The sequence below is a fragment of the Geotrypetes seraphini genome, chromosome 6 (assembly GCF_902459505.1).
Source record: "Geotrypetes seraphini chromosome 6, aGeoSer1.1, whole genome shotgun sequence".
Taxonomy (NCBI): Eukaryota; Metazoa; Chordata; class Amphibia; order Gymnophiona; family Dermophiidae; genus Geotrypetes; species Geotrypetes seraphini.
In genome coordinates, this window is record NC_047089.1 from 38,147,383 (window position 1) to 38,174,616 (window position 27,234).

The following is a 27,234-nucleotide window of genomic DNA, read 5'->3' on the forward strand; positions in this document are numbered from 1 at the left end:
TTTAAAACTGAATGAAAAAAGCACCCGAAGGTGAAAAAACGAAAAAATAACGCGAGCGGGAAGGCAAAAAGAGGATTTCAACGGAGTTGAAAAACACACGTCTTCTTCGCTCCGCGGAAACGAAGAAACTGGGGACCACGCACTCCTCCGTCGGGCGGGAAGGCACTCGCGCACGCGCGGTGCGGCCAACTAGAACTTTCTAGTTAAAAAGGTCCGTACCGAGGGCTCCGTCGGTGACGTCACCCATGCGTAAAGAATATGCTGCCTGCTTGTCCTGGGATAAAGGTTAAAACAAGAGGGAAGGGGTAACTTTATCCATTAATTCATTTAAACCATTCTGAGCTCCCCTGGGAGAATGGTATAGAAAATTGAATAAATAAATAATAAAAAATAAGATTAAGATAGCTGTGTAGAAAATTCAAGTTTCGAATGCATCTTTATAGAGCCAACACTTTAGTGCTCCCTTGAATTTGTTAGGAATCCTCTAAACAGAGTAATATCACTCTACACACACATTCAAAATAAAGACAAAATTCATCTCCCCAATTTTGGTGCCCAAAGGGATGGCAATGAAATCCTGCTATTCAATATAGTTAGGGAGATAACCAATGCAACTCTGTGATAAATAACTCAAATCTTGTTTGCTTAATCACAGCTTTAAATTAACTAATGATAGTATGCATAATATTTTTCATAAACATTAGTGAAGTGCTCAGACCATATAACCAATGATTCAGTGTTGTCACCAAACTGTGGTTAATAAAGGGACCATCATTGCCTTCACTGTCCCTCACCCAAACATTCAAAATTGATAAATAAGTAAATCTTCCCAGCCATTTCAGATAAGTGGTATTTACATGTCATCTACTGCTTAGGATTTACTTATTTATTAATTTTGAATGGTTGGGTGAGGGACATTGAAGGCAATGATGGTCCCTTTATTACCCACAGTTTGGTGACAACACTGAATCAACACCGAAGGTCTGATCCGGAGATGGCGCTTCTTATGTTCTTATGTTATGTTCTTATTGGTTATATGGTCTGAGCACTTCACTAATGTTTATGAAAAATATTATGTATACTATCATTAGTTAATTTAGAGCTCTGATTAAGCAAACAAGAAATGAAATCCTGCTGCCATGTGTCTGCACCATCAGCTGAACAAAGAGAAATACTGAAGGCAGCAGAACCCGCTACCTATAAAGGAGGGCAGTTAGCTCTGAGCTTTTTTCCTCTGTCTCCATCTACTGGCAGGGGGACATAACCCACTTGTCTGGCCTGATCAATACGGACTACTACTTTTCAGTATAGAGAGGCGTATAAATACTCAGATCATTGCTACAAACAAGATACAATATAAGGGTTTTCTAAAGCAGCATTTCAGATCTGAACTTTTTAATTGATAGTTGAAAAAAAACAATGTTATATAGCTTATTCTTATGAACATGATGGAAATCAAAATTATGGAAAGACAACCTTTTGGAATTTTGAGGATAGTATTAGAAAGATCATCTATGCCACAGGTGTCAAAGTCGGTCCTCGAGGGCCGGAATCCAGTCGGGTTTTCAGGATTTCCCCAATGAATATGCATGAGATCTATGTGCATGCACTGCTTTCAATGCATATTCATTGGGGAAATCCTGAAAACCCGACTGGATTACGGCCCTCGAGGAGGGACTTTGACACCCCTGATCTATGCTATTACTAATCATTTCTATAGTGCTACTAGATTACACACTGTACATATTATATGTAGGTACTTTCTCTGCCCTAGTGGGCTCACAATCTAAGTTGTAATTCTTGGGTGGGGTTGTACCTGGGGTAATGGAGGGTTAAGTGACTTGCCCGGGTCATAAGGAGCTATACTGGGAATTGAACCTAGTTCCCCAGGATCTCGGTCTACTGCACTAACCATTATGCTACTCATCCACTCTACAAGAAGTACTATTATAGGTAGCTTTGCTGGAACCTAAACATCAGCAGGGTCTTAGGGCCTAGAGCACAGCAACTGGAGCTCACATCAACTCATGCTACTTGCTTTGTTACCTGCAAACATTGGACAGGACTACTATCCCATAGCAGAACAATTCAGCACACTTGATTACAGCCTATGCAGCAAAGAGGAAACTGAAAAGGTTTGGATTATTAAAATAAAATCATGTGATAGTATAATCTTCCACAATACACTTTCATTTCCTCAGTTTGCATTGGTTTTCAGAATACCTGGGAAACAAAGGCAACACCTACCATACTCAAATAAATCAAAAAGTCCTTGAAATGCTGGATCTGATGCAGTCTGTTCTAAGATGTCTTGGAGAGCCTCTTCAGACATGTGGATTTCTCCACCCTGAAAAGACATCAGGTTAATCCAGTGTTGACATGAAAAATCTCATTAGTACAGCATTGATCTTCTTTAGAATTGTAACTCATAGAACAAAGTTGTCCAGTTTCCTACCCCCCCCTTACTTTTATATTGTTAGGAATGGCACTACCTTTTCCTAGATCCTCCTTTACTGTAGTGGAGCTGAAACATTAGTGCCTTCTTCTTTTTGCACTAGGTGCCTTGAGAGGGCCCATTGAGATGGTAGATTTTGGAGCTTTAGCTATTTTCTTCTCAATTCACTGTCAGCCATGGTGTTTATTTTATGTTGGACAGCAGAGAGCATCTTGTCAGCCCGAACACATGGAACCATACATAGGGGTGGGTGAGATGTCAGCACAGACCTCCCATCCATGCCTAATAACCCTACAAGATTTTCAGGGTTCTAGAAGAACAGACATTAGAACTTAATCTGTCCTGATATCATTAGCAAGCATGGATACATTATCCCTTCTTTTTGACAGACTTCAGTTAATTCAGATACCACCATTGGCATGCCTTGGGCCCAAAGCCTGTGAACATCAGCCTTTTAGTACTACAAAACAAGCAGCACTAGATTAGTAGTCATAGCATAATTCAACTGCTTGTAAATTAAATCAACTGCAATTTTACATACAAAAACTAGACCCAATACAAAAAAAATCTAGTCTGTATTCACACCATGGTAGAGTTACCTTTAAGGTGTGTGATTTGAAAGGCATACCTAAAGGTTTTTCACAAAACTAGTGATAAAATGTCCCTGGTATGCAAAGAAAACAAAAAAACCTCTGTGGAGTGACGATGTTCCTAAATGGACTTTATTTGAAAGTGTCAAGTTCCAAAGGTACACTAAAATCATCCAAATAAAAATAAATTCATCCACATAAAAGCCTTAAAGGACCTAGTCCGCTAGGGATACAGGACCCAACACGGTCTGCGTTTCGATAAAAAGTCTTCTTCAGGGGTCCCTGGGGGGTCCAATAAAGGTGAATACGTGGGAAACAATTGTGTGGTGAACCGGAAGTGAGACACTGCTTGCACAATTGTTTCCCACGTATTCACCTTTTTAGGAACATCGTCATTCCACAGAGTTTTTTTGTTTTTCTCTAGATTTTCTTCTCTGTGGATATTTTGGGGTCAATTCCTTTTGGTTTTTTTTCCTGGTATGCAAAACCATCTCTTACCTCAAAAGCCAAAATTTCATCAAAGGCTGGGTCTGGCTCTGCAGCAGTATTGTCTGTCTGTCTGGAAGCGAGCGTAGCATTTGTGTCACTAAGAATGCAAAAATATAATATTTATTTATTGACTGGATTTATTAACCACCTTTATGAAGAGATTCACCCAAGGCAGCATACAGCAGATATAGCTTAACATTAAAATGAAAAAAAAAAAAAAAACTAACAATTTTGTTAACAGTACAGTAAGGAGAAATTAGGTTCTTACCTGCTAATTTTCTTTGTTAGCCTATAGACTGGTATAGTCTCCACCTGCTGGTCATGATGAGATATATACCCATTTGTAAGGACTATACCAGTCTACCAGGCGCTACCGAATAGTAAAATGACCAAATTTAAATGTAAATATAGATCAGTGAGGTAAACCTGGAGACAGGTAAACTGAATCCTAACATGAATTTAAAAAAAAAAAAGCACAATAGAACAATCATATAATAAAAAGGTAAATATTAGCAGAGTACAAATGATATTTTAATTTAATCAGCATGTAAGAGCACATATAACGGATATGATACACAGGATATCAGCAAAATACAAATATCATATATTAATAGGCAAACTGAATATTCAAAGATGATGTTTATAATGTTAGTATGATACAATGAAACAACAGGCAGCCAAAGGGGCAAATACAGTTGAGACACATAGAATAAAGTTCTTGGGATAATTAGGTAGGTGGTTAAAATGTAGGCAAATTAAAATTTAAGTAGAATAATGGATGTGCAACTAGTCTGAATTACAAGGTGTGTGACAAGTTAGTGTAGATGATGTCTGAATGGATAGCCTTTTGCCACATGTATTAAAGGCTTGGGAGAAGAGCCAGTCCATCACCTGCTTCCTAAATTAGAGGCAGTCTTGATTTAGGCAAGTCTCTTTGGATAGGAGACTATTCTTGACAAATCTAGCTGACAAGTATTATAGCATTCAATTTCTAGGAATTTTCATTTTAAAGGTCCAAAAATTTAAGAGGGATGAAGAGAAGATGGAAAAAAATTGGTTTTATCTGTTAATTTTCTTTCCTCAAGTCCAAAATAGAGCAGCCTAAAATGGATGGGTTATGCTCACCAACCAGAAGCTGGAAGTATACTGATCTCAGTATTTTCTGTATCTAAACATTCATATATCACACTTCACTCGGGCTGCACCAGGACCCTTTGAATCTAGCTTGATATAAACTGAGCTGTGTAGCACAAAAACACATCTCCTCACTGCAGAAAATTTGTTCATTCTGGACTACTACTCCCAGTTATAGTGTACCCCTACATACAGATTTTTTTTTTTAAAGAGTTTTCTCCCAATTGCCTAGACTAGGAGGAAGGGAGGATGTGAATTCCTTCAGGTATCCTATCAGGTGTGGGAGTCTGCTCAAGGACCAGAATCCTCTCTGTCCTCTAAAGCTACATCAGAGAACAAACTCCGGAATTTAGAGAAGCATTAAAAAGGTCAGTCAGCAGAGCAACCGGAACTTCCCTACATTCCTTTAGCACCCTCAGATGTACACCATCCAGCCCCATCACTTTGTCTACCTTTATTTTAGCTAGCTCCTCATGAACACAACACTCTGAAAATAGATCAGGGTCTACCACTCCTCCATCCCTATTCACGTTTGTTTTCTGTGGTCCCATTCCCGGCGCTTCAGATGAAACCTGAAATTCTGTCATTGAATGTGGTAAGATCAACAAGAATTCGTCAATCTATGCTGTCAATACAAGTTGCAGTACTATGGAACAGTTCTCCTTGTATAGAATCCAGGATTTCCCTACTTCTAGAAGACTCCACAATAGGGATACTCCAATTAACATCCGGCATGTTAAAATCACCTATTAGTAAAGCTTGCCTTTTTTTAGATATATTCTGAATGTCTATTAAATCTCTGTCCACTTCTTCCATCTGTGAAGAAGGCCTGTATATCACACCAATATATTCACCATTTCCTCTTTCCAAATTGATCCACAGTACCTCTTCCTTGTCCTACAGATCTTGCAATTGTGTGGCTTTAATATGCTCTTTAACATATAACGCTATTCCCACTCCTTTTCTTCCTACCTTGCCTTTCCTGAACAGATTATAGCCTGGTATAACTACATCCCAGTCATGATTCTCCGTGAGCCACGTCTCCATGATCACCACTATATCCAATTTATCTTCTTCCATCACAGCTTCTAGATCCAGAATCTTGTTTCCCATACTTTGAGCATTAGTATATACTGCCTTCCAGACATTGCCCCTTTTCCCATCAGTGTAGAGGTATTCAGCAATTTACTACTTACCTGAGGGCTTATACTCACTCAGGGGCTTTGATCACGCTGCCCCATTGCTTCTAGTTTAAAGCTCTTCAGTAGATTAGCCAGCCTGCTGCTGTTAGAAATGCTTAGAAAACACTTTAAATAATGTAAAAAAGCTACCAATTAAAAAAAAAAGCGGGCCCTTACTTTGTGATTAAAGACTGTCTTTAGCCTATATATTTTTTTTTTTACTTTGATGGGCATAACACACAGGTTCTGGACTAATCTGGTGACGTGCCAAAAAATGTCTGGTTATGCCTCTCCCAGCTTAAAAAGATGTAGCGCAGAACACAAGAAAACCCCACAAAAACAAAAATGCTTTCTTGCAGCATTTTAAGAGCAAGCCACCTAGGCATGCTGTGACAGGGAGGTGGAAGGTGTACAAGAAAAGAAAAATGCTGGAAAACAAACTTTTACAACAATGTCAAAACTCATATATTGAGCTTTTTACCTCCCCAGAAATTTGTTGATGTTTTCTGCCAGCTTCTCCTGCAGACATTTGTTGCTCAGAATTGTGTCTCTGGCATTCTGAATAACCATTTCCTGCATAAAGAAAATATTTTATATTTTTTTTTATCTCCACTGGTTTTAATACATTTTCCCAAAAACTTTACCATAAATAAAACTACATTTAATACATAAGTCAGTAACTGTTTCAAGGTAAAACACTTAAGTACATGTTTGGTGCAAAAGGTCTATATGCTCCTGGGCCAATAGACTTTTAGCTCCTATTAGTACATTTATCCTGACCATTCACTGAAAAGCCTTGGGTTTATACACTCACAGGGAAGTTTCCCTCTCGAAGTTCTTGGAACACATCACTTTCTCCTATTGTAGATGTGCTGGAACACTGGATATTTCGAATAGTTGTGTGAGGGCCCGATATCGTCATGGATCTTCGCTTCTGAGTGTCACTGAAACATTCAGAATGTAATGAGAATGCTCAGAAAGCACAATGCCATCAAGTTAACACACATCTGTCAGCATAGTTGTATATCACAGGACAGGTAATCATGGGAAACCCCCCCACAAAATACCCCAGAGAAATTAAAACAAGAAGGCTGTCCGATGGAACATTTGGCTTACCCTTTTCGACTCCCTGGAGACAGCAAACTCAAGGGCTGTCTTTTATCGGAAGGTCCAGGTAATGACACATGTAAACTACTACCTGCTAATAAAACAGCAAATTAACAGAGAATTGATGCTAGGTAAGTCAACCATAAAAGTACTGTACTATATACATACTAACACTATAAAGAAGTTTTGTTCTGTGTTTTTAAAGAAAAATTATGATTTTTTTTTTTTTTTTAAGTCACCTAGGACAGAGAAGAAACAGTGAGAAAGAGTCAATCCTGAAGCTGACAGAAGGGAAGGTCTGCCCACAGAACTGACTGACTAAAGATGCAAAATGTGAGAAAATAGTATTATATGGCTAACTCCCAAACTCCAGGATATGATCTCCACAACAGTGGCTGAAAAGCTGAGGGAGAAACTGAACAGTGCATATCAAATTCTACGGAAAACCCAGAGTGAATTGTTTTAGTTTTAAAAACTATTTAGAATATTAATATCATATACCTGAAAAAGCAACCTCTAAAGCAGTTGAGTTTTGCTGTGAGCATAAAGGCTTTCAAAATGACTTCTTTCCCTTGGATAGAGAAATTCTCTCTTACTTGCCAAATTTTTTTTCCTTGAGTCTCTTCTGTCTATTCCTGATGAGCAAGTATAAGCTCTCCTACTAGCAGATAAGAGACTGAGAACTAAGGAATATATAACATCATCCTATAAGGTTCCTGTCCAGCCTTGAACCAGCCAGTATTTCTAAAGGCCAAACCAGATGGTATAAACCAGTGTTCTTCAACCGCCGGTCCGTGGACCAGTGCTGATCTGCAGAAAATTCCTGCCGATCCACACAGGGCCGGCGAGATTGAGCTGCAATTTCCTGCCGGTTCGAGCAGGGCCGGCGAGATTGATGAGCTGCAATTTTCTGCTGGTCCACATAGGGCCGGTGAGATCATGGGGAGCCTCCGACAGTAGCTTTCTCCCCTCCCAGCAGCTCTCGGTACTTACCAGCGCAGCGATTCACTAAGGCAGCTTTGGGGCTTTTGCTGAATCACGGCCGCCTCTGATGATGCAACTTCCTCTTTCCTCAGAGGAGGCACAACCCATCAAAGGAACCAAGGCTGCCTTAGTGAATCGCTGTGCTGGCAAGTACGGAGAGCCGCAGGGAGGAGAGAAAGCCACTGTTGGAGGCTGGGAAGCTGCTGGACAAGGGAAAAAAAGGGACAGTTGCTACTGGACCTGTAGGGAGGGAGAAGGAGAGATGCTGCTGGGAGAGGAAGAGGGAAAGGAGTCTGGGAAGCTGCTGGACAAGGGAAAATAAAGGGACAGCTGCTACTGGACCTGGAGGGAAGGAGAGATGCTGCTGGGAGGGGAGGAGGGAAAGGGAAGGGAAGAGTTACTGCTGGACAGGAGGGAAGGGAGAAGGAAAAAAGGAAGGAATCAGCTGGCAGGGAGATTAGAGGAAGGGAAGGGGAGAGACAGGAATGAGAAAGTAGAGAGATTGATGATGGTAAGGGGGTCAGCAGAGAAATAAGCAGAGAGGGATCTGGTTTTGCTAGATCTGGTTTTGGAGAGATAAAATGAAGAGAGCAGTGAAGCTGGAATGAATCATGTAAAAAGGAGAGAGGGGAGCAGGCTGGATGGAAAGGGGAGAGGGGCATAGAAAGAAGACAGATACCATATGGGAGGGGGAAAGGGCAGACAGTGGATGGAAGGGGCAGATGCTGGATTGAAGAGACAGAGAGGGCAGAAGCTGGAAGGAAGAGTGAAAAGAAGATGAAAGCAGAAACCAGAGACAACAAAAGATAGAAAAAAATAATTTTATTTCTATTTTGTGATTAGAATATATCAGATTTGAAATATATATCCTGTTAGAGCTGGTGTTAGACATAACTGGGGACTGCAAAGCCCAGACAGTGCTTCTTTAGCTTCCAGCTGGCTTAGGGCTCTCTCTGATCAGGGGGCAGTTGCCCTAGTTGCACTCCTCTAACACTATTCCTGTCATGTGTGACTGCGGTATTCTGTTAGCATGATATTTCTGTGTAGCATTCTGTAATAATTTGGCTTATTCAGTTTTCTTGATAGTAGAGGTGATATATGTGAAGGGGAGGGGAGACAGGGGTTTTGTTGATCCTTGCTCTGTATTATTTGTATTAATAAAATGACAATTGTATAGAATATTGTTTCTTTTTATAATTTAATAAAATACACTCAATATAAAATAATAATTGAGGCTTGTGCAGATGGGATCAGATGGTTTGTGGAGACTGAACTTGTGGAGACGGGGCGGAAACAGGGTTTCTAAATTTCAGTCCTAGTAGTTTGTTGGTCCACAAAATAATTTTTTTATTTCCACCGGTCCATAGGTGTAAAAAGGTTGAAGAACACTGGTATAAACTAAAACCCTATAACTCAAACCAACAGGATGAGATCTAATTATAACTAACTCCTCATATGCATATATGATCTCACAGAAATTGTCTGAAAGCAAAACTAGGCAAGGGAGGGATGAATCTCAGCAAACCCCACAGACGCTCCAATAAGGATAAACAAGTCTGTATATCTGGGTTCTGGTTTCTTCAATTGATCCATCACCTCCTTCTTGATTGCTTTAAATAATTATGAAAATTTTTTTATCATTTAAATATGATCTAAATGTAGACTTTTGCAATAAGCAACGATTTCAGAAGAACTTATCTTAAGAGTATTGTGCAAACAATTCCCACAACTTTGTGAACATGGTGAAGGTTCACTGTATCCCCGGCAGACCCGTTTCACTTTCAAAAGCTTTTTCAAAGGTCAAATCTATTCAATGGGGGATGTTGTTTGTGGAATTCTATTCACAAAAACGCCAGCGTGCACACACACAGAACTATCATTCAGAGAGTGTGTACGCTGGCGTTTTTGTGAATAGAATTCCCCAAACAACATCTCCCATTGAATAGATTCAACCTTTGAAAAAGCTTTTGAAAAGTGAAACGGGTCCCGTCGGGGATAGAGTGAACCTTCACCATGTTCACAAAGTTGTGGAAATCGTTTGCACAATACTCTTAAGATAAGTTCTTTTGAAATCGTTGCTTCCTGCAAAAGTCTACATTTAGATCATATTTAAATGATAAAGATTTTTTCTTAATTATTTAAAGCAATCAAGAAGGAGGTGATGGATCAATGAAAGAAACCGGAACCCAGATATACAGACTCGTTTATCCTTATTGGAGCATCTGTGGGGTTTGCGGAGATTCATCCCTCCCTTAACTAGTATTGCTTTCGGACAATTTCTGTGAGATCATATATGCAAATGAGTTATAAACTAAAACCCACCAAATCCTCCAACAACTCAGGGGAAGACGAAAACAACCATAAAAACAAAAAACATACATATATATTAGGGCTGCATTTTGATTAACCACACAGTTATTCTAATGATTAAAAGCAAGGGGAGGGGGGATGCATTTCCTCCCTCCCACGCATTAATTATAATATCTTTACAGGCAGAATTGCTGAAACTCTGTCAGCTGAAGAAATCCACTGACTAAGCTGCCCCTCCCTCTTTCTTTCCCAGGAGGCACACAAGGAACCCTTTCCAGTACATAGGAAGGAGGCAGGCCTGTCTTTCTGTAATTTTTAAATTTTGTTCAATGCTTTGTACTGTTGGATAAGCGTTTAATCAAATATTTTAAATAAAGATAAAGGAGGCAGGCCAAGAAACAGGTACAACTCTGAATGGCAGGGGGTGCTGAACTTTGGAGTGTACGCCCCTGGAATACAGAGGCTTTGACTTAAAATGCTTTCTCCTTCCCCCCCCCCCCCACAGAGCCAGTATCACACACCCAATCAAGGCCTGACCAGAGCAGGGCTGCACAGATCCTCAGACTCCAGTAGATGGTAGGTGAGTAATACTAGCTGGTTCAGGGCTACACAGGGCCCTTATAGGGTGATGTCATACATTCAGTAGTTCTCAGTCTCCATATGTTGGTAGAAGAGCATATAGCCAACCACTCATCAATAATGGTCTGCAGAGTAGAAGTAGTAAGCATTACTTATGACAAAGGATTAGTGTCGTATGCTTAGAAATACTGTGTGAGAACTGTTGCTTACTTCAAGCTTAGTTCAAAGAAAGGTTCTATTTTATTTTAAAATTATTTCTTTATCATTGTTTGTGGACAATGTGAAAATGTGAAATGTTTGGATATTGTGAAAATGTGGACACAATCTAGACGGCAGAAAAAAAAGGGAATGTGGCAAATTTGCAAAAACTTTACAGGTTAAGTAGAAATTAAATTAGAATGTTAAACAAGACATGGAAAGCTTCAAGTACACTTGTAGCAGTAACCAATGCTTAAGGCAAATGACCATTAATAGTGCACATCTATATATCACACTTCTTGCTCCACACAATGCTGATGAAAAAATGGATATCTGTGCAAACATTGGTTTCAAACTACTCTGGCTATATGGATTACTCACCACTTACGTTACTAGAAGGTCTGCTGTCCAGGGCAGAAGACTGATGAAAGAACAGAGGATTTGATCTTGCCTGACTTGCTGATCTGTTGATGATGTTTGTTACTGTCATAGGAGGAGAAGGCTGCTGTCCTTCCTGCTGGGACAGAGTAAGCAGCCCTGACCCTGCCAAAGCTTGCTGTCGTCTGACACTTGCAAGTCCAATTCGGGTGCGTGCTGAGGAAAAAGAAAGACCATAAAAGTCACAACATATAAAGAGACTATGTACTTACCCTGGTAAGCTCTTTTCCAGTAGAGGTCTGCACGGGAACGGGGATTGTGGGAATCCCGCGGGGGACCTGCAGGAATCCCCCCTAACCCACGGGACTCCCACAGGGACCCCCCTCTGGCCCACAGACTCCCATGGGGACCCCCCTCTAGCCAATGGGACTCCCACGGGGACGGAAGGCTTTGGAAGCAGGGTTCGTCCATATAATATCATGGACACGTCAGCCTTAGTAAAAGAGGGAGTTTATAAGTTAATTACCTGAACAGAAAACAAAAAAAGGGTTCCTCCAAAGAGATTCCACAAGGAAACCAGTAGCACAAACACAAAAGAAACTGTGGAATTGATGATCCTGTCAGAAGTAATTGCTGCTTTTTATGGGGACGGGCGAAGATGAAGGTAACCCATTCAGGGAATGGGTGGGGACGGAGAGGATCCTGGCGGGGATGGAGAGGATCCGGATGGGGATGGGTAGGATTTCTGTCCCCGCGCAACTCTCTATTTTCCAGTAGATAGGTGAGACATTCGAGACCAGTGGTCTCAAACCCATGGCCCAGGGGCCACATGCGACCCACCAGGCACTATTTTGAGGCCCTCGGTATGTTTATCAATCACAAAAGTAAAATAAAACAGTTTCTTGATCATATGTCTCTTTAGCTATAAATTACAATATTATTATTAAGACTTAGCCAAAAGGAAAGATTTAAACACTATAATGAGTTTTACCTCATGCAAAATTGCCATTTCTTTAATAAGACATTAATTATTTTTTTCTGAGGCCCTTCAAAGACCTACAAATCCAAAATGTGGCCCTGCAAAGGGTTTGAGTTTGAGACCACTGTTCTAGACCATAGGGTTATTTCCCTTTACTCGTATGCTGCAGAAGGAATCCACTCCGCCTCCAGTATACTTCAGAGTAGTTTAGCGCCCTCTACAATCAGTACCCAAGCACAGAGAAACGCCCGTATATGTGAAGTAGAGGCACCTGTAACAGGTCAAACCATTGTTCTGCTCAAATAACCAAACAGTACCACTAATATTGTTCAATTGTTGTGAACCACTTGTAATTTTTTTTGATAAACAAATGTGAACCGCCTAGAACTCCTTGGGTATGGCTGTATACAAAAATAAAGTTATTATTATTTATTATTAATCGCCAACAAAGGCTTCAAAGGAGCTCAGAACTACTCCCTCAACAGGTTGAACATATTTACAAATTCTTCCCAACCCCAAAAGGCTGACCAGTCTCCAAGAAAGAGATTGGAGAAGTATAAACAGCCAGAAATGTGAAAGCAGGCACAGCAAGGACAGGACGGGACGGGTCTACTGGAAAAGAGATTACCAGGGTACATACAAAATCTCTGCTCTCAGTGCAATAGGTGAGACATTCTAGACCAGTGGTCTCAAACTCGTGGCCCAGGGAGCCACATGCGGCCCGCCAGGTTCTATTTTGAGGCCCTCTGTATGTTTATCATAATCACAAAAGTAAAATAAAACAGTTTCTTGATCATATATTTATTTAACTATAAATTACAATATTATTATTGATTTAGCCAAAAGGAAAGATTTATAAACCTCATACAAAATTGTCATTTCTTTAATAAGACATTAACTATTTTTTTCTGAGGCCCTCCAAGTACCTACAAATCCAAAATGTGGCCTTGCAAAGGGTTAGAGTTTGAGACCACTGGTTTGCGGGGACCAAGCTCGCAGAGACAGGGCAGCAACAGTTTTTAAATTTCAGTCTTAGTAGTTTGCCGGTCCACAAAATAATTATTTTATTTCCACTGGTCCATAGGTGTAAAAAGGTTGAAGAACACTGGTCTAGAATGTCTCACCTATTGCACTGGAACAATATTTATATTAGGTAAAAGCTGTGTCTTGTATGCCACAAACCCAAGAGTGATGAAGTGGCATCACAGTACCAGCAAAGAAACAGAATCATGGTCAATCAACTGTTGATTTTAACCATGATATTAAAAGTGAAAGCTCTGTCAGTGCTGCCACACAGAGGCTTGCTGAATACAGATGGTGTTTGATTGATTTCTGCACTGCTCATATGCTAGCTATTTTCATGTTTCCCCCCTTATTTAAATATCTCTCCAATTGTATTAGATTCTTATACATGAGGATTTTCTGTTTAGATGTTTGCTTTGATCAAGGATTTCCAATTGCTAGAACTAATTCTATGTAATGTTGAAACAAGTATTTATATCCAAGAATCAAAAGTAACTAAAAGTAACTACAATATATTACTTTTTCTTTGCAGTAACTAGTAATTTAAGTGTATTATTTTTACAAAGTAACTTGACCAACACCAACATGGAGACGTTTAATATTCCCTAAAAAGTCTATGCTGATATATCCCCTGCTAATTCCCTGGACTACAAAACAAAGTGCTAGCCTCCAAATACCTTGTCAACCCAATGTGGGTTAGTTTTCATCTTCCAACTTGTGCTCCTAAAATGCCACCATGTATCTAGGACCCTCTCAACCTCTCAGCATGAATGACATAAGTTTGTCAAATATATTGCCATATTGGTTGAGGTTAAACTTACAGAAGTGATTTCTTGGCTCTTTGATGTATTAAACTATATAGAGTTGCTTGTGATGCCAATAAGTTGGTTTTATTCTGGTAGGGTGGTCACTATCATTATGGAATACATGTCCTTGCAGTCATCTCATCAAAATTAAGAAAGCACAAAGAAAAATTCCAGGTTTTCCCCACAATACCACTCTAGCAATCTCCCAATAGAGTCAGTAAGTGTTCCCTGTGGTGCTGGTGAAACTCATCCCATGTCTATCAAACAGCTGTGATCTCTATATGCATTTTTAATCTCTATATGCATCTTTAATCTCTATATGCATCTTTAAGCTCTATATGCATCTTTAAGTTCTCTCCAAAGACCCTCTGCTCCACCTCAAAAATTTTATCCAAATCAGAGAACGATCCAACACCACCGAGTGACCTTTATATTGCCCTCTACTATTTTGGGAAAGAGCTATTTGGTGTCTAGAGCCCACAATTCGCTTTCATTTATTAGCAGACTAGAGGTGCATGCCATCTCTCTCCTGTAGATGAAAAAACCTCCACTGTATTCTCTAAAACCATTTGCTCATAAAACTGGTTCAATTCCTAGGTAGGTAGTCCCTTCCCCAAATGAATATGATAGATTTATCCATACCTAGATCCAATACACAATTAAGATCTCCTGTCAATACCAAGGCATTATTAAACCTCAAACTGAAAACAAATATTTAAATAGACAACCAAAATCAAAACGGAATTCATGATACCAAATACAGCAATATAAGCAAATCCACTAATGGACTAAATCCAGTATTCAAAAAAAGCACATAAGTCTGATTTTCAGAAAAGCCATAATGAAAATGAGATATGCATACATGATTTGTTTTAACTCATTAATTCATATAAACAGTTTGTTAGGCTGTTGAGGATTCTAAAGGACTGGATCTGTTAAGCAAATAAACTAGGACGTTACTTTCTTTGACTCTTCTATTTGGGGATCTCTTTCTCACAAGCCAGTATTATTTAGACTTATCTACTCTTTCAATTTACAGCATCATATAACATTTAAAAACCAAATAAATTGAATACGTACTTCGTTGATGGGTAGAAAATGCCACCGAGTTCTGCATGCTTCTACAAAAAATAAACAGCCAGCTTTTTATTAGTTCATCTGCAATATTTTAAAGATTAGATACAATGAGAAGGCATATAAGCAAAAAAAGAAACCCATGGAGAAAAGTGCATCTGGAGCCAGAACTAGCTACTGCATTTAAGTAGTGAATGGGATTAAACAGAAGAAAAATGGGAGCAAAGGCTGTACAAAATGATTCTCAGTCCTGTCCAAGGGATACCACAGCTAGTTGGATTGTCAGGATTCCCAAAACAAATGGGTCAAAAATTAAATTGGAATTTAACTTCCATTGCATATAAATCTAATCTCCTGCATATTCATTGTGAATAACCTATAAACATAACTGGCTGTAGGATCGCCAGGATAGGCTAAGAAAGCCCTCCTGTATTTAAAAAATCTGTGGTGGGGAGGGGATATAAGGGTACTTTATTTGTAGTAGAATGAATGGTTCATCTACCTTTCCAGAAATCGGTAAAAATGATATTGTTCTCAAACAATCACTTACCAACCTTGAGACCTTAAAGACCAGACTTTAGCGACCTAAAATTAATTGCTGACAGCAGCACACTATTTCGAACGAACACTTTTTCCAACCCCTAAGGTCCCAATCAGTCTCTTGTTCCCAGTTTAGATGAGAATATATGACCAAGACTCTTAATCCACGGCTCAAAAATAGGGGCTCTAACGTGTGTGTGCCGGCTTCCCTTCTCTTCCCTCCGAAACCGGAAGTTATGTCCCATTGGGGGGGGGGGGGAGAGAAGAGAAGGGAAGCCGGCACGCACACATTAGAGCCCCGGAGGGAAGCTTACAACTTGCTGCTTTTACTTGCTTCGGGCCTTCTTCGCTGCCGGGTCCTGCCTTCGCAGAAACAGAAAGTAGGCAGGACCCGGCAATGAGGAAGGCCCGAAGCAAATAAAAGCATGCAGGCAAAAAAAAGGCAGGTGTCAAACAAAATTTTTGGTGGCAAGTCAGCCCAGGAAGGAGCATCGGTGCAGCAGCAAGATTCGCTGGTGCGGTCATCTAAATTAGCTGGGTGGAGTGCCCGGCTAAAAGGACCTGGGGAGAACACTGCATTGGGGAAACCCTGAAAACCTGACTGGATTGCGGTCCTCGAGGAGGGACTTTGACACCCCTGCTTAACTGTGTCAGTGGCCATTACTATTATTCCTCCACCCTAGTCAGCAGGTTTAACAATACCAGAATCATTCTTCAAAGTATTCACTGCTAATTTTTCTTCTTTGGTAAGGTTGTATAAAACTCTTATTGCTGTCATCCAATTCCTGAATATCTTTCATAAACAACTATCAATGGATGAGAATTGCCTGGGGGATTCCATATACTATTGCATTTTAACAATAGAGAGGTCAGTATAATTTAAGTTTATTTTGAAAAATAGTCTATGAGCTTCAATTTCCTAGTAAACTGAAAAAGCTCAATCCTAATGTTAAAATGTATTATAATGCGGGGTAGGTGTAAAAGATAACCCTTTATTTAGTACAGAACATTCATTTTCATTTTCTTTTGGAAAGGTTCTAAATCTTATTCATGTTCATCTTGATCTAAAGGCAGATAGCAGCTATCTATAGTTCTGGTCTAGAACTTCTTGTTTTGAAATGTCCTTCCCTTTCCTCTCCCATATGGTATATATTGGTTTTCTGTTCATCTGGCTGGGGGCGGTTTTTCCTCAGATTTAGAATGTCTTTTCTAGATTTTTCCTAAACTCTGTTGGCTTATACTGTGTCTAAGTTGAGTTTGATACATGGAAACAGAGGGGTCAAATATATCACTGTACTAGATTCACCTGCTTAGCTATTATAAATGAGGAGCGTTTGGTCTTAGATAAATAGTTTGACCTTTAACAGGAAATTCCAAATTCCACTTTGTCTTGATGTTTTACCTTATCTGGCCCAGAGTATAGTCGAGTTTTTTCCACAAAGATGACATCATTACTGGCACATCAGGTGTTGTTTCTGAAACAGAAATTTTATGGTTAGCCAATCCTATCTTTGACAGAGGAGTTAGGCCCTGAATATGAATCCATGTGAAATTTTGTATGTATTCTGTAGATAAAAGACAGGAGTCCCAGCTGTGCCTTGGTTTGCTTCTATGAAGTCACGCCCCTCACACTGGCTCACCTTAACACAAACATCAGGTAAGAAGCTGTTTGAATCATTTGACAAAATGGCAACTTTTAGATTTCAAAACCTCAGGGTGAAAATGACTGCCAAAATCAAACACTTAAAAGTGAAGTTTCAGACAAATTTATTTATTGGGATTTATTAACCACCTGTACACCCAAGGCGATGTACAGTATCCCTATTCCTGTGAAGCCTTCAGCTTATAAGGACAAGCCCCTGAAGCAGCACTATATATACCTGTATGCATGAGCCAGATAGGCATTACTCTGGCCAGAAATATGCTCCATTCATAACAACAACAACAAAATGGTCAATATCTGCTCCCCTAAAGATCTAACAGGATGGAGGCTTGCACATATGGGCAAGTGGATTTCTCATCTGCTGGTTAGATGACAAAATAAATAGATGGTGTTTCTGGACCTCTGGATACCAAGGAAAAATCATGAAGTAGGCCAATAGATAGTAATACAGCATATACTTAGTGGGTCTTCTTTTCTGAAGTGACTAACTTGAAATTCATATTACTCTGATGGAAATGAATTCCTCAACTGTTCAACAGGCAGGAAAGGTCCCAACAGACAAAGAAAGCCATGGTTATGACTATTCTACCCCCTCCCCGGCCTTAAAAAAGAACTTGAAGGCATTACAATGTTCAGATTTTCATCCCATATTGAATTTAATTTTAGGGGCAATAAACCACCTTCAATAGTTTAGCCAGTCATAGTACAGAGACAATTCTATTAATGCTTACTGATAGTGTCAGGCTTAAAGCCAACTAAGGATTCAAATAGGCCTACTGGAAATCTCTGACTCAGCCAGTCACACTGTCAGTCATAGTTTGCTATTGCAGTATTCATCAAGAGATTGTTATATGCTCAACTTTTTTTGTTGGCTTAACACATTATTGATGACTTATATCAGCAAAATGTAGTTCTGGATATAGATATATCTAAAGGTACGAGCTTCTCATTTTGAAAAGGCATTAAATTTCCATCTAATGCCTGGGAGGATTTCTATGATTTTGTGATAATTATCCAAATATACCCCAAGACTCACAATTTCATTTGTTTATGTCATGTGTTCAATAATGTGGTTAGATTCGGTTTTATGTGGTCAATAATGTGGTTAGATCAGGCTAATCTGATATCTTAAGCCTTTGTTGTCATTGGAAAATCTGGCCAAGGTTAACACATGCTGCTATCCAATCTAGATTAAGTTATCAGAATTCTTTATATGAAGCTTTCTCTCAATAGTTTAAATAAATTACAGTATGTTCATACACTGTGATATACCGTATTTGCCGGCGTATAAGACGACTTTTCAGTACCTTAAAATCCTCCCCAAAGTCGGGGGTCGTCTTATACGCCGGGTACAGTTTACATGCCCTTACTTGCGGGGCTGGATGTACTCAGTCGCGCGGCTCTTCTTCTCCCTACCTTCTCTGCTTGCAGCACAGAGCCGAACGGAAGTCTTCCCGACGTCAGCGCTGACGTCGGAGGGGAGGGAGGGCTTAAACAAAGCCCTCCCTCCCTCCGACGTCAGCGCTGACGTCGGGAAGACTTCCGTTCGGCTCTGTGCTGCAAGCAGAGAAGGTAGGGAGAAGAAGAGTAGCCTTGCGGTACCAAGAGAGAGGGGCGGCCGCCCCGCCCCGGTTGCAGCACAGCCGGCCAGGTTCCCTTACTTTTGTGGCACTTCCCCGACCAACCGACAACAGCCCCGGTCCGACAATCCTCCCTGCCCTGTAGCCGCGAATCTAAATTACCTTCTTACAGCAGCTGTAAGAAGGTAATTTAGATTCGCGGTTAAGGGCAGGGAGGTTTGTCGGACCGGGGCTGTTGTCGGTTGGTCGGGGAAGTGCCACAAAAGTAAGGGAACCTGGCCGGCTGTGCTGCACCCGGGGCGGTAGAGAAGGTGTGCGGAAGAAGGGGTCGTCTTATACGGCGAGTATAACACAAAACTCTATTTTTTAACTAAAAGTTGGGGGGTCGTCTTATACGCCCAGTCGTCCTATACGCCGGCAAATACGGTATATTACTGCTTAGGTTAAAAAAAGAGAGATATGATACAATTAAACACCACCAATTCAATGTTCTTCCCAGGACCTTTTGAATAGGCTTACTACCCAACTGATTCTGACCACCTAATACAACTTGGCTACTCCCTACATAAGAACATAAGAATTGCTCTACTGGAAGTGGTGGGTGATGATCAAGATGGCGTCGGGAGCGGACGCCTGAGCGAGCTGTGCTGCTCGTTGCTCCTAGACCCGCATTGTGAGATTCCTCCCCAGTAGCGATATGGGGAAGAGGAAGGGAGTTTCCTGCTTGGTCCCTCTGGCGGCTGAGTCCCCTCAACGGCTGATCCAGACGATGCTAACGAGCGTCTTTGCTCGGTCGGGTGAGGAGACCTGAATTACTTCGGGAGGAAGCTCGGAATCTCCGGGGAACCTCAGCACAGAGAGTAGGGCTACGCTGAGTACTGACCAGAGGCTGGTTCCTCCCCAGCCCAAAAGTGCACTAGTGCAGGGAATGGCTGGAATCCGGCGGCCCCAAGAGGGAGAGCTTGATCCCAGTATAGGAGGGACAATCCCACTAAGCCCTTCAGAAGAAGGAGGAGACGGGAACCATCAGAAACTTCCCTGCACTTTAGAGGAAGAGGTGAGAGGCGCTTCGGGAGGGAATACTATCAGTTTTGGGGAGATGAAGAAACCAGACAAGATAGATATGGAGGCGCTATGGCAGGCCATATCAGTCATGGATTCCAATCTCAAATTGACTCTATCTACAATTAAAATAGATTATGGAACTGTCTTTTCCAAGGTGGAACAACAAGGGGTACTTCTTAATAATTTGAAGGAAAAGTTGGAGGAAGAGGAAAAAAATTTGAATGATGTAAAGAAGGTATAAATGGAACTGGTTAAGGAGAGATCTTATGTTTCCCGCAAGATGGAGAACTTTGAAAATCAAGTGAGGAAAAATAATTTAAGACTTTTGAACTTTCCAAAATGTCCTATTTTATCACCAGTTGAGATGGCTAGGAAATATTTTCGTGAAACTTTAGCCATTCCACCAGAAAATTTACCTCCAATTGTTAGAGCTTACTATTTGAATATAAAGACACCACAAGGGGAATCCACTCCTACAGAAACCTTAGCGGATAATATAGTGGATATGAATCTATCTTCATTTTTGGAAAATTCCCTTGAGGTTGTCACTCAGAGAACTACCATTTCACTCAGAGAACTACCATGACTCTAGCCTTGGAGAGTGATAGGGAATTTATTCTTCGTATGTATTTTTGGTTCTGGGCAGGATGGTAGAAGCACTGATAAAGGACAGTATCTGTGAGCACATTGAAAAAAATGGGCTGATGAAAGCGAGCCAACATGGCTTCTGCAAGGGAAGATCGTGCCAAACAAACTTACTGCACTTCTTTGAGGGGGTAAACAGCCAGTTGGACAAAGGGGAACCCATAGACATCATTTACCTCGACTTCCAAAAGGCCTTTGACAAGGTACCCCATGAGCGGCAACTTAGGAAACTGTGGAACCCGGGGTGGAAGGGGGCATACACAGATGGGTCAAACACTGGTTGGCAGGCAGAAGGTTGGAGTGAAGGGTCACTACTCGGGCTGAAGGAGGGTCACGAGCGGAGTTCCGCAGGGGTCGGTACTCGGACCGCTGCTGTTCAACATATTTATTAATGACCTGGAAACGGGGACGAAGTGTGAAGTTATAAAATTTACAGATGACACTAAACTCTGTAGCAGGGTTAGAACTGTGGAAGAGTGTGAGGACCTACAAAGGGACCTAAACAAACTGGAGGAGTGGGCGAATAAATGGCAGATGAATTTCAATGTAGGGAAATGCAAGGTCATGCATATAGGGAAAAAGAACCCGATGTTCAGCTACCAAATGGGGGGATTAGTATTAGAGGGAAGTAACCTTGAAAGAGACTTGGGTGTACTGGTGGACACAACAATGAAGTCAATGGCACAATGCGCAGCAGCCTCGAAGAAGGCAAACAGAATGTTGGGTATTATTAAGAAGGGTATTACGACCAGAACAAAGTAAGTCATCATGCCGCTGTACCGTGCGATGGTACGACCACAACTAGAGTACTGTGTCCAATATTGGTCACCGTACATAAAGAAGGACATGGAGATACTTGAGAGGGTTCAGAGAAGAGCGATAAATATGGAAAACCTTTCATAAGCAGAGAGGCTAGAAAGACTGGAGCTCTTCACCCTGGAAAAGCGAAGACTCAGAGGAGACATGATAGAGACTTACAAGATCAAGAAAGACATAGAGAGGGAGGAGAGGGACAGATTCTTCATCCTATTGGGAACTGCAAGAATGAGGGGGCACTCGGAGAAACTGAAAGGGGACAGGTTTAGAACCAATGCTAGGAAATCTTTCTTCACTCAGAGGGTGGTGGACACCTGGAATGCGCTTCCGGAGGATGTGATAGGACAGAGTACATTAAGGGGATTCAAAGAGGGATTGGACAAGTTCCTGAAGGATACGGGGATTGAGGGATATAAATAGAGATAGAGATAGGATCATGAAGGGTATAGAAAGAAGAAACATAGGGATTAAAGGGTCTTAGACAAAGGATCACTTACAGGTCATGGTCCTGTTGGCCGCCGCGGGAGCGGACTGCTGGGTGCGATGGACCCCTGGTCTGACCCAGCAGAGGCAACTTCTTATGTTCTTATATAAATGATAAGTTTTTGGGCTCTAATGTTCGAGTTTTTCCAGATTTAGCTCAGAGGACTCAGAGACGTAGGAAGGAGTTCTTGTCCTTGAGGCCAAGAACTCTAGCCTTAGGGGCTACATTTCTTGTTAAATTTCCTGCAAAGTGTTATGTATCTTATCAAGATAAGAATTTTCTTTTCTTTGAGCCTAAACAACTTTTGGAATTTATTGGATCAAAAGAAAGATTGGTAACCATGTCTAGTGATGTATGACCTTCCAGCTGGCTGTAATTCGGGAATCTAATGCCATGACCTTAATTAACTTTGTTATTTGTTATTTCTATTTGGAAGTTTATTTCTTTTCTTGACCTTCATTTTTGTGGACTAAATAAGATATAGTTAATGTTTCCTTTATAACTCTTATTGAATATAATTTCTGGATCTGTAGCATCGTGTAAAGCAATGCTTGTATCTAAAATTGAAAATCTTAAAAAAAAAAAAAAAAAAAAAAAAAAAAAGAATTGCTCTACTGGATCAGACCAAGGGTCTGTAGGGGTAGAAGTCCCTGCCACAAGATACAAAGTATATTGCAGAGACCGAGGAAGGCATCGCAGCGGACGCTGGAGTCTGAGCCGGCACGAACGAGGCAGGCTTGAGGAGGCTCGAGGCCGCAGAGGCGGGAGACTGGTGTGTGGATGATGTCGAAGGCGAGGGTCCTTTCGATGAGGATGGCTCCCCCGAGGACTCCATGAACAGCGACTCCCACAAGACGCAACGACGTTTGAGTGCGGTGAGTGTGGAGCAAGGCCGGCACGATTTTGGAAGGTGTTGAGGCTCGAGACAGCGTCGATGAGGGTCCGTTAGCGAAATCGCGCACTGGCACTTGGCACACTTTTTAAAACCGGTGATAGGCCGGGACGTAGGCCGGAAAAGCTCCGCCGCAAAATCGAAGCTGCGGGGCTTCGGCCACGTGGCCTACCCGGTTGAACGGATGGAAGAAATTTTTTTTATTTTTTATTTTTAAACAATAAAGAACGACGAAAATCGGCAATTAAGAGAAAAAGAACCCAAAACTGCGGACTTTAGAAGGCACAAGTGAAAAAACTTCACACAGAGATTCGAAGACGGACTTCTCGGCTCCGCGGAAAAGTAAGAACTGAGGAGACGCGCCCTGCACTGGGCGGGAAGGCACTCGCGCATGCGCAGTGCGGGCGACTCGAAAATTCGAGTTTCTTCAAGCAAGACTGCTTGTGAGGCGTCCGCATCGGGGCTCCATTGGATCACGTCACCCATTAGTGAGAATACCTGCCTGCTTGTCCTGGGATAAAACATGTTATATCTAAGGGCCACCTGATATAAAATCACTAAACCTGCAGTGCTCACTGCTCCAATATAAAAACCTTTGTTACAATGTAAAATCTGCCAAGTCATGTTTACTCTGATGAAAGGGCCGCTGACCTTAATGTAGATAAAGAATGTGGGTATTGTAGTCATGTCAACCCCCCAAACTGCCTGAAGCCCAAAAAGAATCCAGAATTATGTTATAAGACATTCCTGTGGGTTTTCAAGCTTTAAGAGCCAATCACCCTCTGGCCAAAGGGTGGATCGCAGGTGTGGTGGGATGTACTGGATAACCCTACTGTAAGGGCTGTAGTATACAATGACTTCTATTTGCACATACTGGCCTTCTTTTTACCATATAAAGTGGAATCTGCTAAACTAGCTTTTGTCACTAACTCACTCAAGACAATTTCTTACATTTTTTCAGACAAATGTTAATCCTAAATTCTACATATTCACAAGCTATATACAATGGTACCTCGGTTTACGAGTGCACCGGTTTGCGAGTGTTTTGCAAGATGAGCAAAACATTCGCAAAATCGGCGCGCTCGGTTTGCAAGCGCCCCCCCCCCCCCCCCGGCGAACTGGCACCCTCCCCCCACGATCCGGCACTCCCCCGCCGCCATCGCGCACCCCTCCGCCGCAACCTAAAGTCCCCCAGAGCCCTCTTCTTACTTTAATGTAGCACCGGCATGTCGGCCTCCTCTTCTGTGCTGGCCTTGAGCATGTGCACATGCTCAAGGCCAGCACAGAAGAGGAGGCCGACATGCCGGTGCTACATTAAAGTAAGAAAAGGGCTCTGGGGGACTTCAGGTTGCGGCGGGGGGTGCCCGATGGCGGGGGAGGGGGGTGCCGGATCGCGGGGCCTTCGGGGGGAGCAGCGCTGCTGGCCTCAGTGGGGGGGGTGGGAACGTATCAAAGCGAGTTTCCATTATTTCCTATGGTGAAACTCGCTTTGATAAACGAGCATTTTGGATTACGAGCATGCTCCTGGAACGGATTATGCTCGTAATCCATGGTACCACAGTATAATACTATCCACCTTTATTTTCTCTCATTTAGGAAGAGAAAAACCTGGCATAAATACGGTATGCCTGGCAATACTGAATGTCACTTAGGTGACGCCAAATGCGATTCTATATAGTACACCTAACTTTTATAAAATCATGCTTAGCACTGCACTAGGTGCCTTTTTCCAAGGTATATAAGCTTTCTTCCTTCAGTCCTAAAGTTGCTCCTGAAAGTGCTGCCATGCAATTTTCATAGCTCCAGACACTTCAACATTTTCCAGTAATTAAGTTGGCCAAGTAAGAGGTATTAAAACCTGTAAAGAATTGACTTATCTTTTGTACTTTTATTCCAACACCAAACTGGTGGTACAACTACAGCACTGTTAGTTAAGAATCTATAGAGTTAGGAAGGGAGGTGGCCCATAGATTTCAGGAGGAACCAATATGAAGGGCTCCGTTTACTAAAGTGTGCTACGTGTTTTAGAATGCGCTAAATATACACGCACGCTAAAACGCGTCTTTGTAAAAGGACCCCCAAGTGCCACAGCCATTTGATAAACTGCATCATACTACTTGTGCATAAGTGATTTATCATTCTTCCAAAGATGCTCTAATCTTAAAGTTCTAAGTCTACACTTGGAAACTAGATCTACAAATATGTGATTATCATATCTCTGAAGGTCAAACACTGATTTTACTACTACAGAAAGGATTTAAAGACTGTATTGTACAGGAACCAGTGGATGTGAATACTTACCTTTTGCTTTCATAGTGACATATTCATTCAGGATAGTTGTCAAGTTTTTTCCAAACAAGGACTGAAAAAATAAAAGAATGATACTCTAGAAACAATCTCAGCAATATACACGCCGATAAAGGAGGGAAGTTATCATATATGGCCTACTGTTAAAAACGGGTTATTATACCACAAGTAGTGCTTTTTAGCATAGGGTCTCACATTATACAATGAGGCCCTGTCCTAAAAATTCATGACTTGTGGTAAAGCAACATGTCTTAATGGTAGCCCACTTCCTCCCAAAAGCAAACACAAAAGGGACACAGCATCTATATAAGCATGATAAATTGATAAGCGCTACAGTATCTAAGTAGGCATTAAATAAATTAGAATTTGATCTCTCCTTAAATGAAAGTTCATCAAACATAAGAAGCCCATTCCAGTTTGGAATGCATGGCAGGCAGACATGGGTAGTAAATGCTCCGCATTCTTCCCTCTTTTAGAGAATTAAAAGTTGCTGTTATTCACCCTACATGCCTCAAGTTTTGTTTGCTCGGTGCCATGGGAGTGATGCTGAAGCTGCTAAAAGGGATAGCTCCTAAAACTATGAAGAAATGTATGCATTCAAGGTTACACAGAAAAAGGTGGCGGGAGACCAGGCCACGGAGCCCTGTGGTCCTGACGGTGATAGTGAGGAGGGTGAGACAGGATTGGAGGGAGAGGACAGTTTTGGCCTTGTTTTTCAAGAGCTCTGAGAAATCAAAGAGGAGATTCTGCAAACTGTCTTGAGCAAACTTGATGAGCGGTTTGAAAGTTTGATGTCACGTGTTGGAGAGACGGAGCAGAGAGGGTCAGCTCTAGAGGACTGAATGGAAACAGGGAGCTCCTCCATACAATCTTTGCACTCCCAGGTTCGTTTTCTTCAGGACCAGCTGGAGAATCAGGAGAATTGGAGCCACAATTCGAATATTCGGATCTTTGGAATCCCTGAAAAGATGGAAGGTGCAAATCCTTGAAAGTACATCCAGGAGTAGCTGCACACCTGTTTTCCAGGCCCTACAGCACTTCCTCAGTATGAGGTGGAGAGGGCTCAAAAGATTTAGGGCCCCTTCTGGGACTGGAGCCGCTCCGAGCATTCATTGTTAAGCTTTTCTGGTTTGAGGATGTGGAGCACGTGTTATTGATGTCGCCAACATGCGATGGAGTGTCTGTTCAAGTTTTTCCTGACCTGACACAGGCCACAATAAAAAAAAAAAAAAAAAGTAAAGAGCTGTTGCAATGGAAAGAGGCTTGGGATCATAAGAACAGTCTTACTTGGTCAGACCAATGGTCCATCAAGCCCAGTAGCCCATTCTCATGGTGGCCAATCCAGGTTACTAGTACCTGACTAAAACCCAAGGAGTAGCATTATTCCATGTTACCGATCCAGGGCAAGTAGTGGCTTCTCCCATGTCTCTCTCAATGGACTTTTCCTCCAGGAAATTGTCCAAACCTCTCTTAAACCAGCTACGCTATCCGCTCTTACCACAACCTCTGGCAATGCATTCCAGAGCTTAACTATTCTCCAAGTTAAATAAAATGTCCTCCTATTGGTTTTAAAAGTATTTCCCTGTAACTTCATCGAGTGTCCCTTAGTCTTTGTAATTTTTGACGGAGTGAAAAATTGATCCACTTGTACCTGTTCTACTCCACTCAGGATTTTGTAGACTTCAATCATATCTCCCCTCAGCTGTTTCTTTTCCAAAATGAAGAGCCCTAACCTTTTTAGTCTTTCCTCATACAAGGAGTTTCATCTCCTTTATCATCTTGGTCGCTTTTTCATTCCGTCAAAAACTACAAAGACTAGGGGACACTCGATGAAGTTACAGGCAAATACTTTTAAAACCAGTAGGAGAAAATATTTTTTCACTTAGAAAATAGATAAGCTCTGGAAAGCGTTGCCAAATGTAGTAAGAGTGGATAGCGTAGCTGGTTTTAAGAAA

General features: G+C 41.4%; 1 protein-coding gene across 3 annotated transcripts in view; it reads right to left on the reverse strand.

Annotated features, from left to right (window-relative positions):
• Positions 1–27,234, reverse strand: part of LOC117362065 (protein NPAT) — an 82,198-nt gene that overhangs the window by 43,076 nt on the left and 11,888 nt on the right. For 2 of the 3 annotated variants that reach the window (XM_033947811.1, XM_033947808.1), the window contains exons 3-11: positions 25,274–25,334; positions 17,230–17,302; positions 15,294–15,334; positions 11,409–11,621; positions 6,966–7,050; positions 6,664–6,793; positions 6,331–6,422; positions 3,544–3,631; positions 2,248–2,347 (exon numbers count right to left, since the gene is read on the reverse strand). In XM_033947811.1, coding sequence (XP_033803702.1) covers positions 2,248–2,347; positions 3,544–3,631; positions 6,331–6,422; positions 6,664–6,793; positions 6,966–7,050; positions 11,409–11,621; positions 15,294–15,334; positions 17,230–17,302; positions 25,274–25,334 — 883 coding nt within the window. The remainder of the gene's footprint in view (positions 1–2,247; positions 2,348–3,543; positions 3,632–6,330; positions 6,423–6,663; positions 6,794–6,965; positions 7,051–11,408; positions 11,622–15,293; positions 15,335–17,229; positions 17,303–25,273; positions 25,335–27,234) is intronic. The other variant, XM_033947810.1, reaches the window with a different exon arrangement.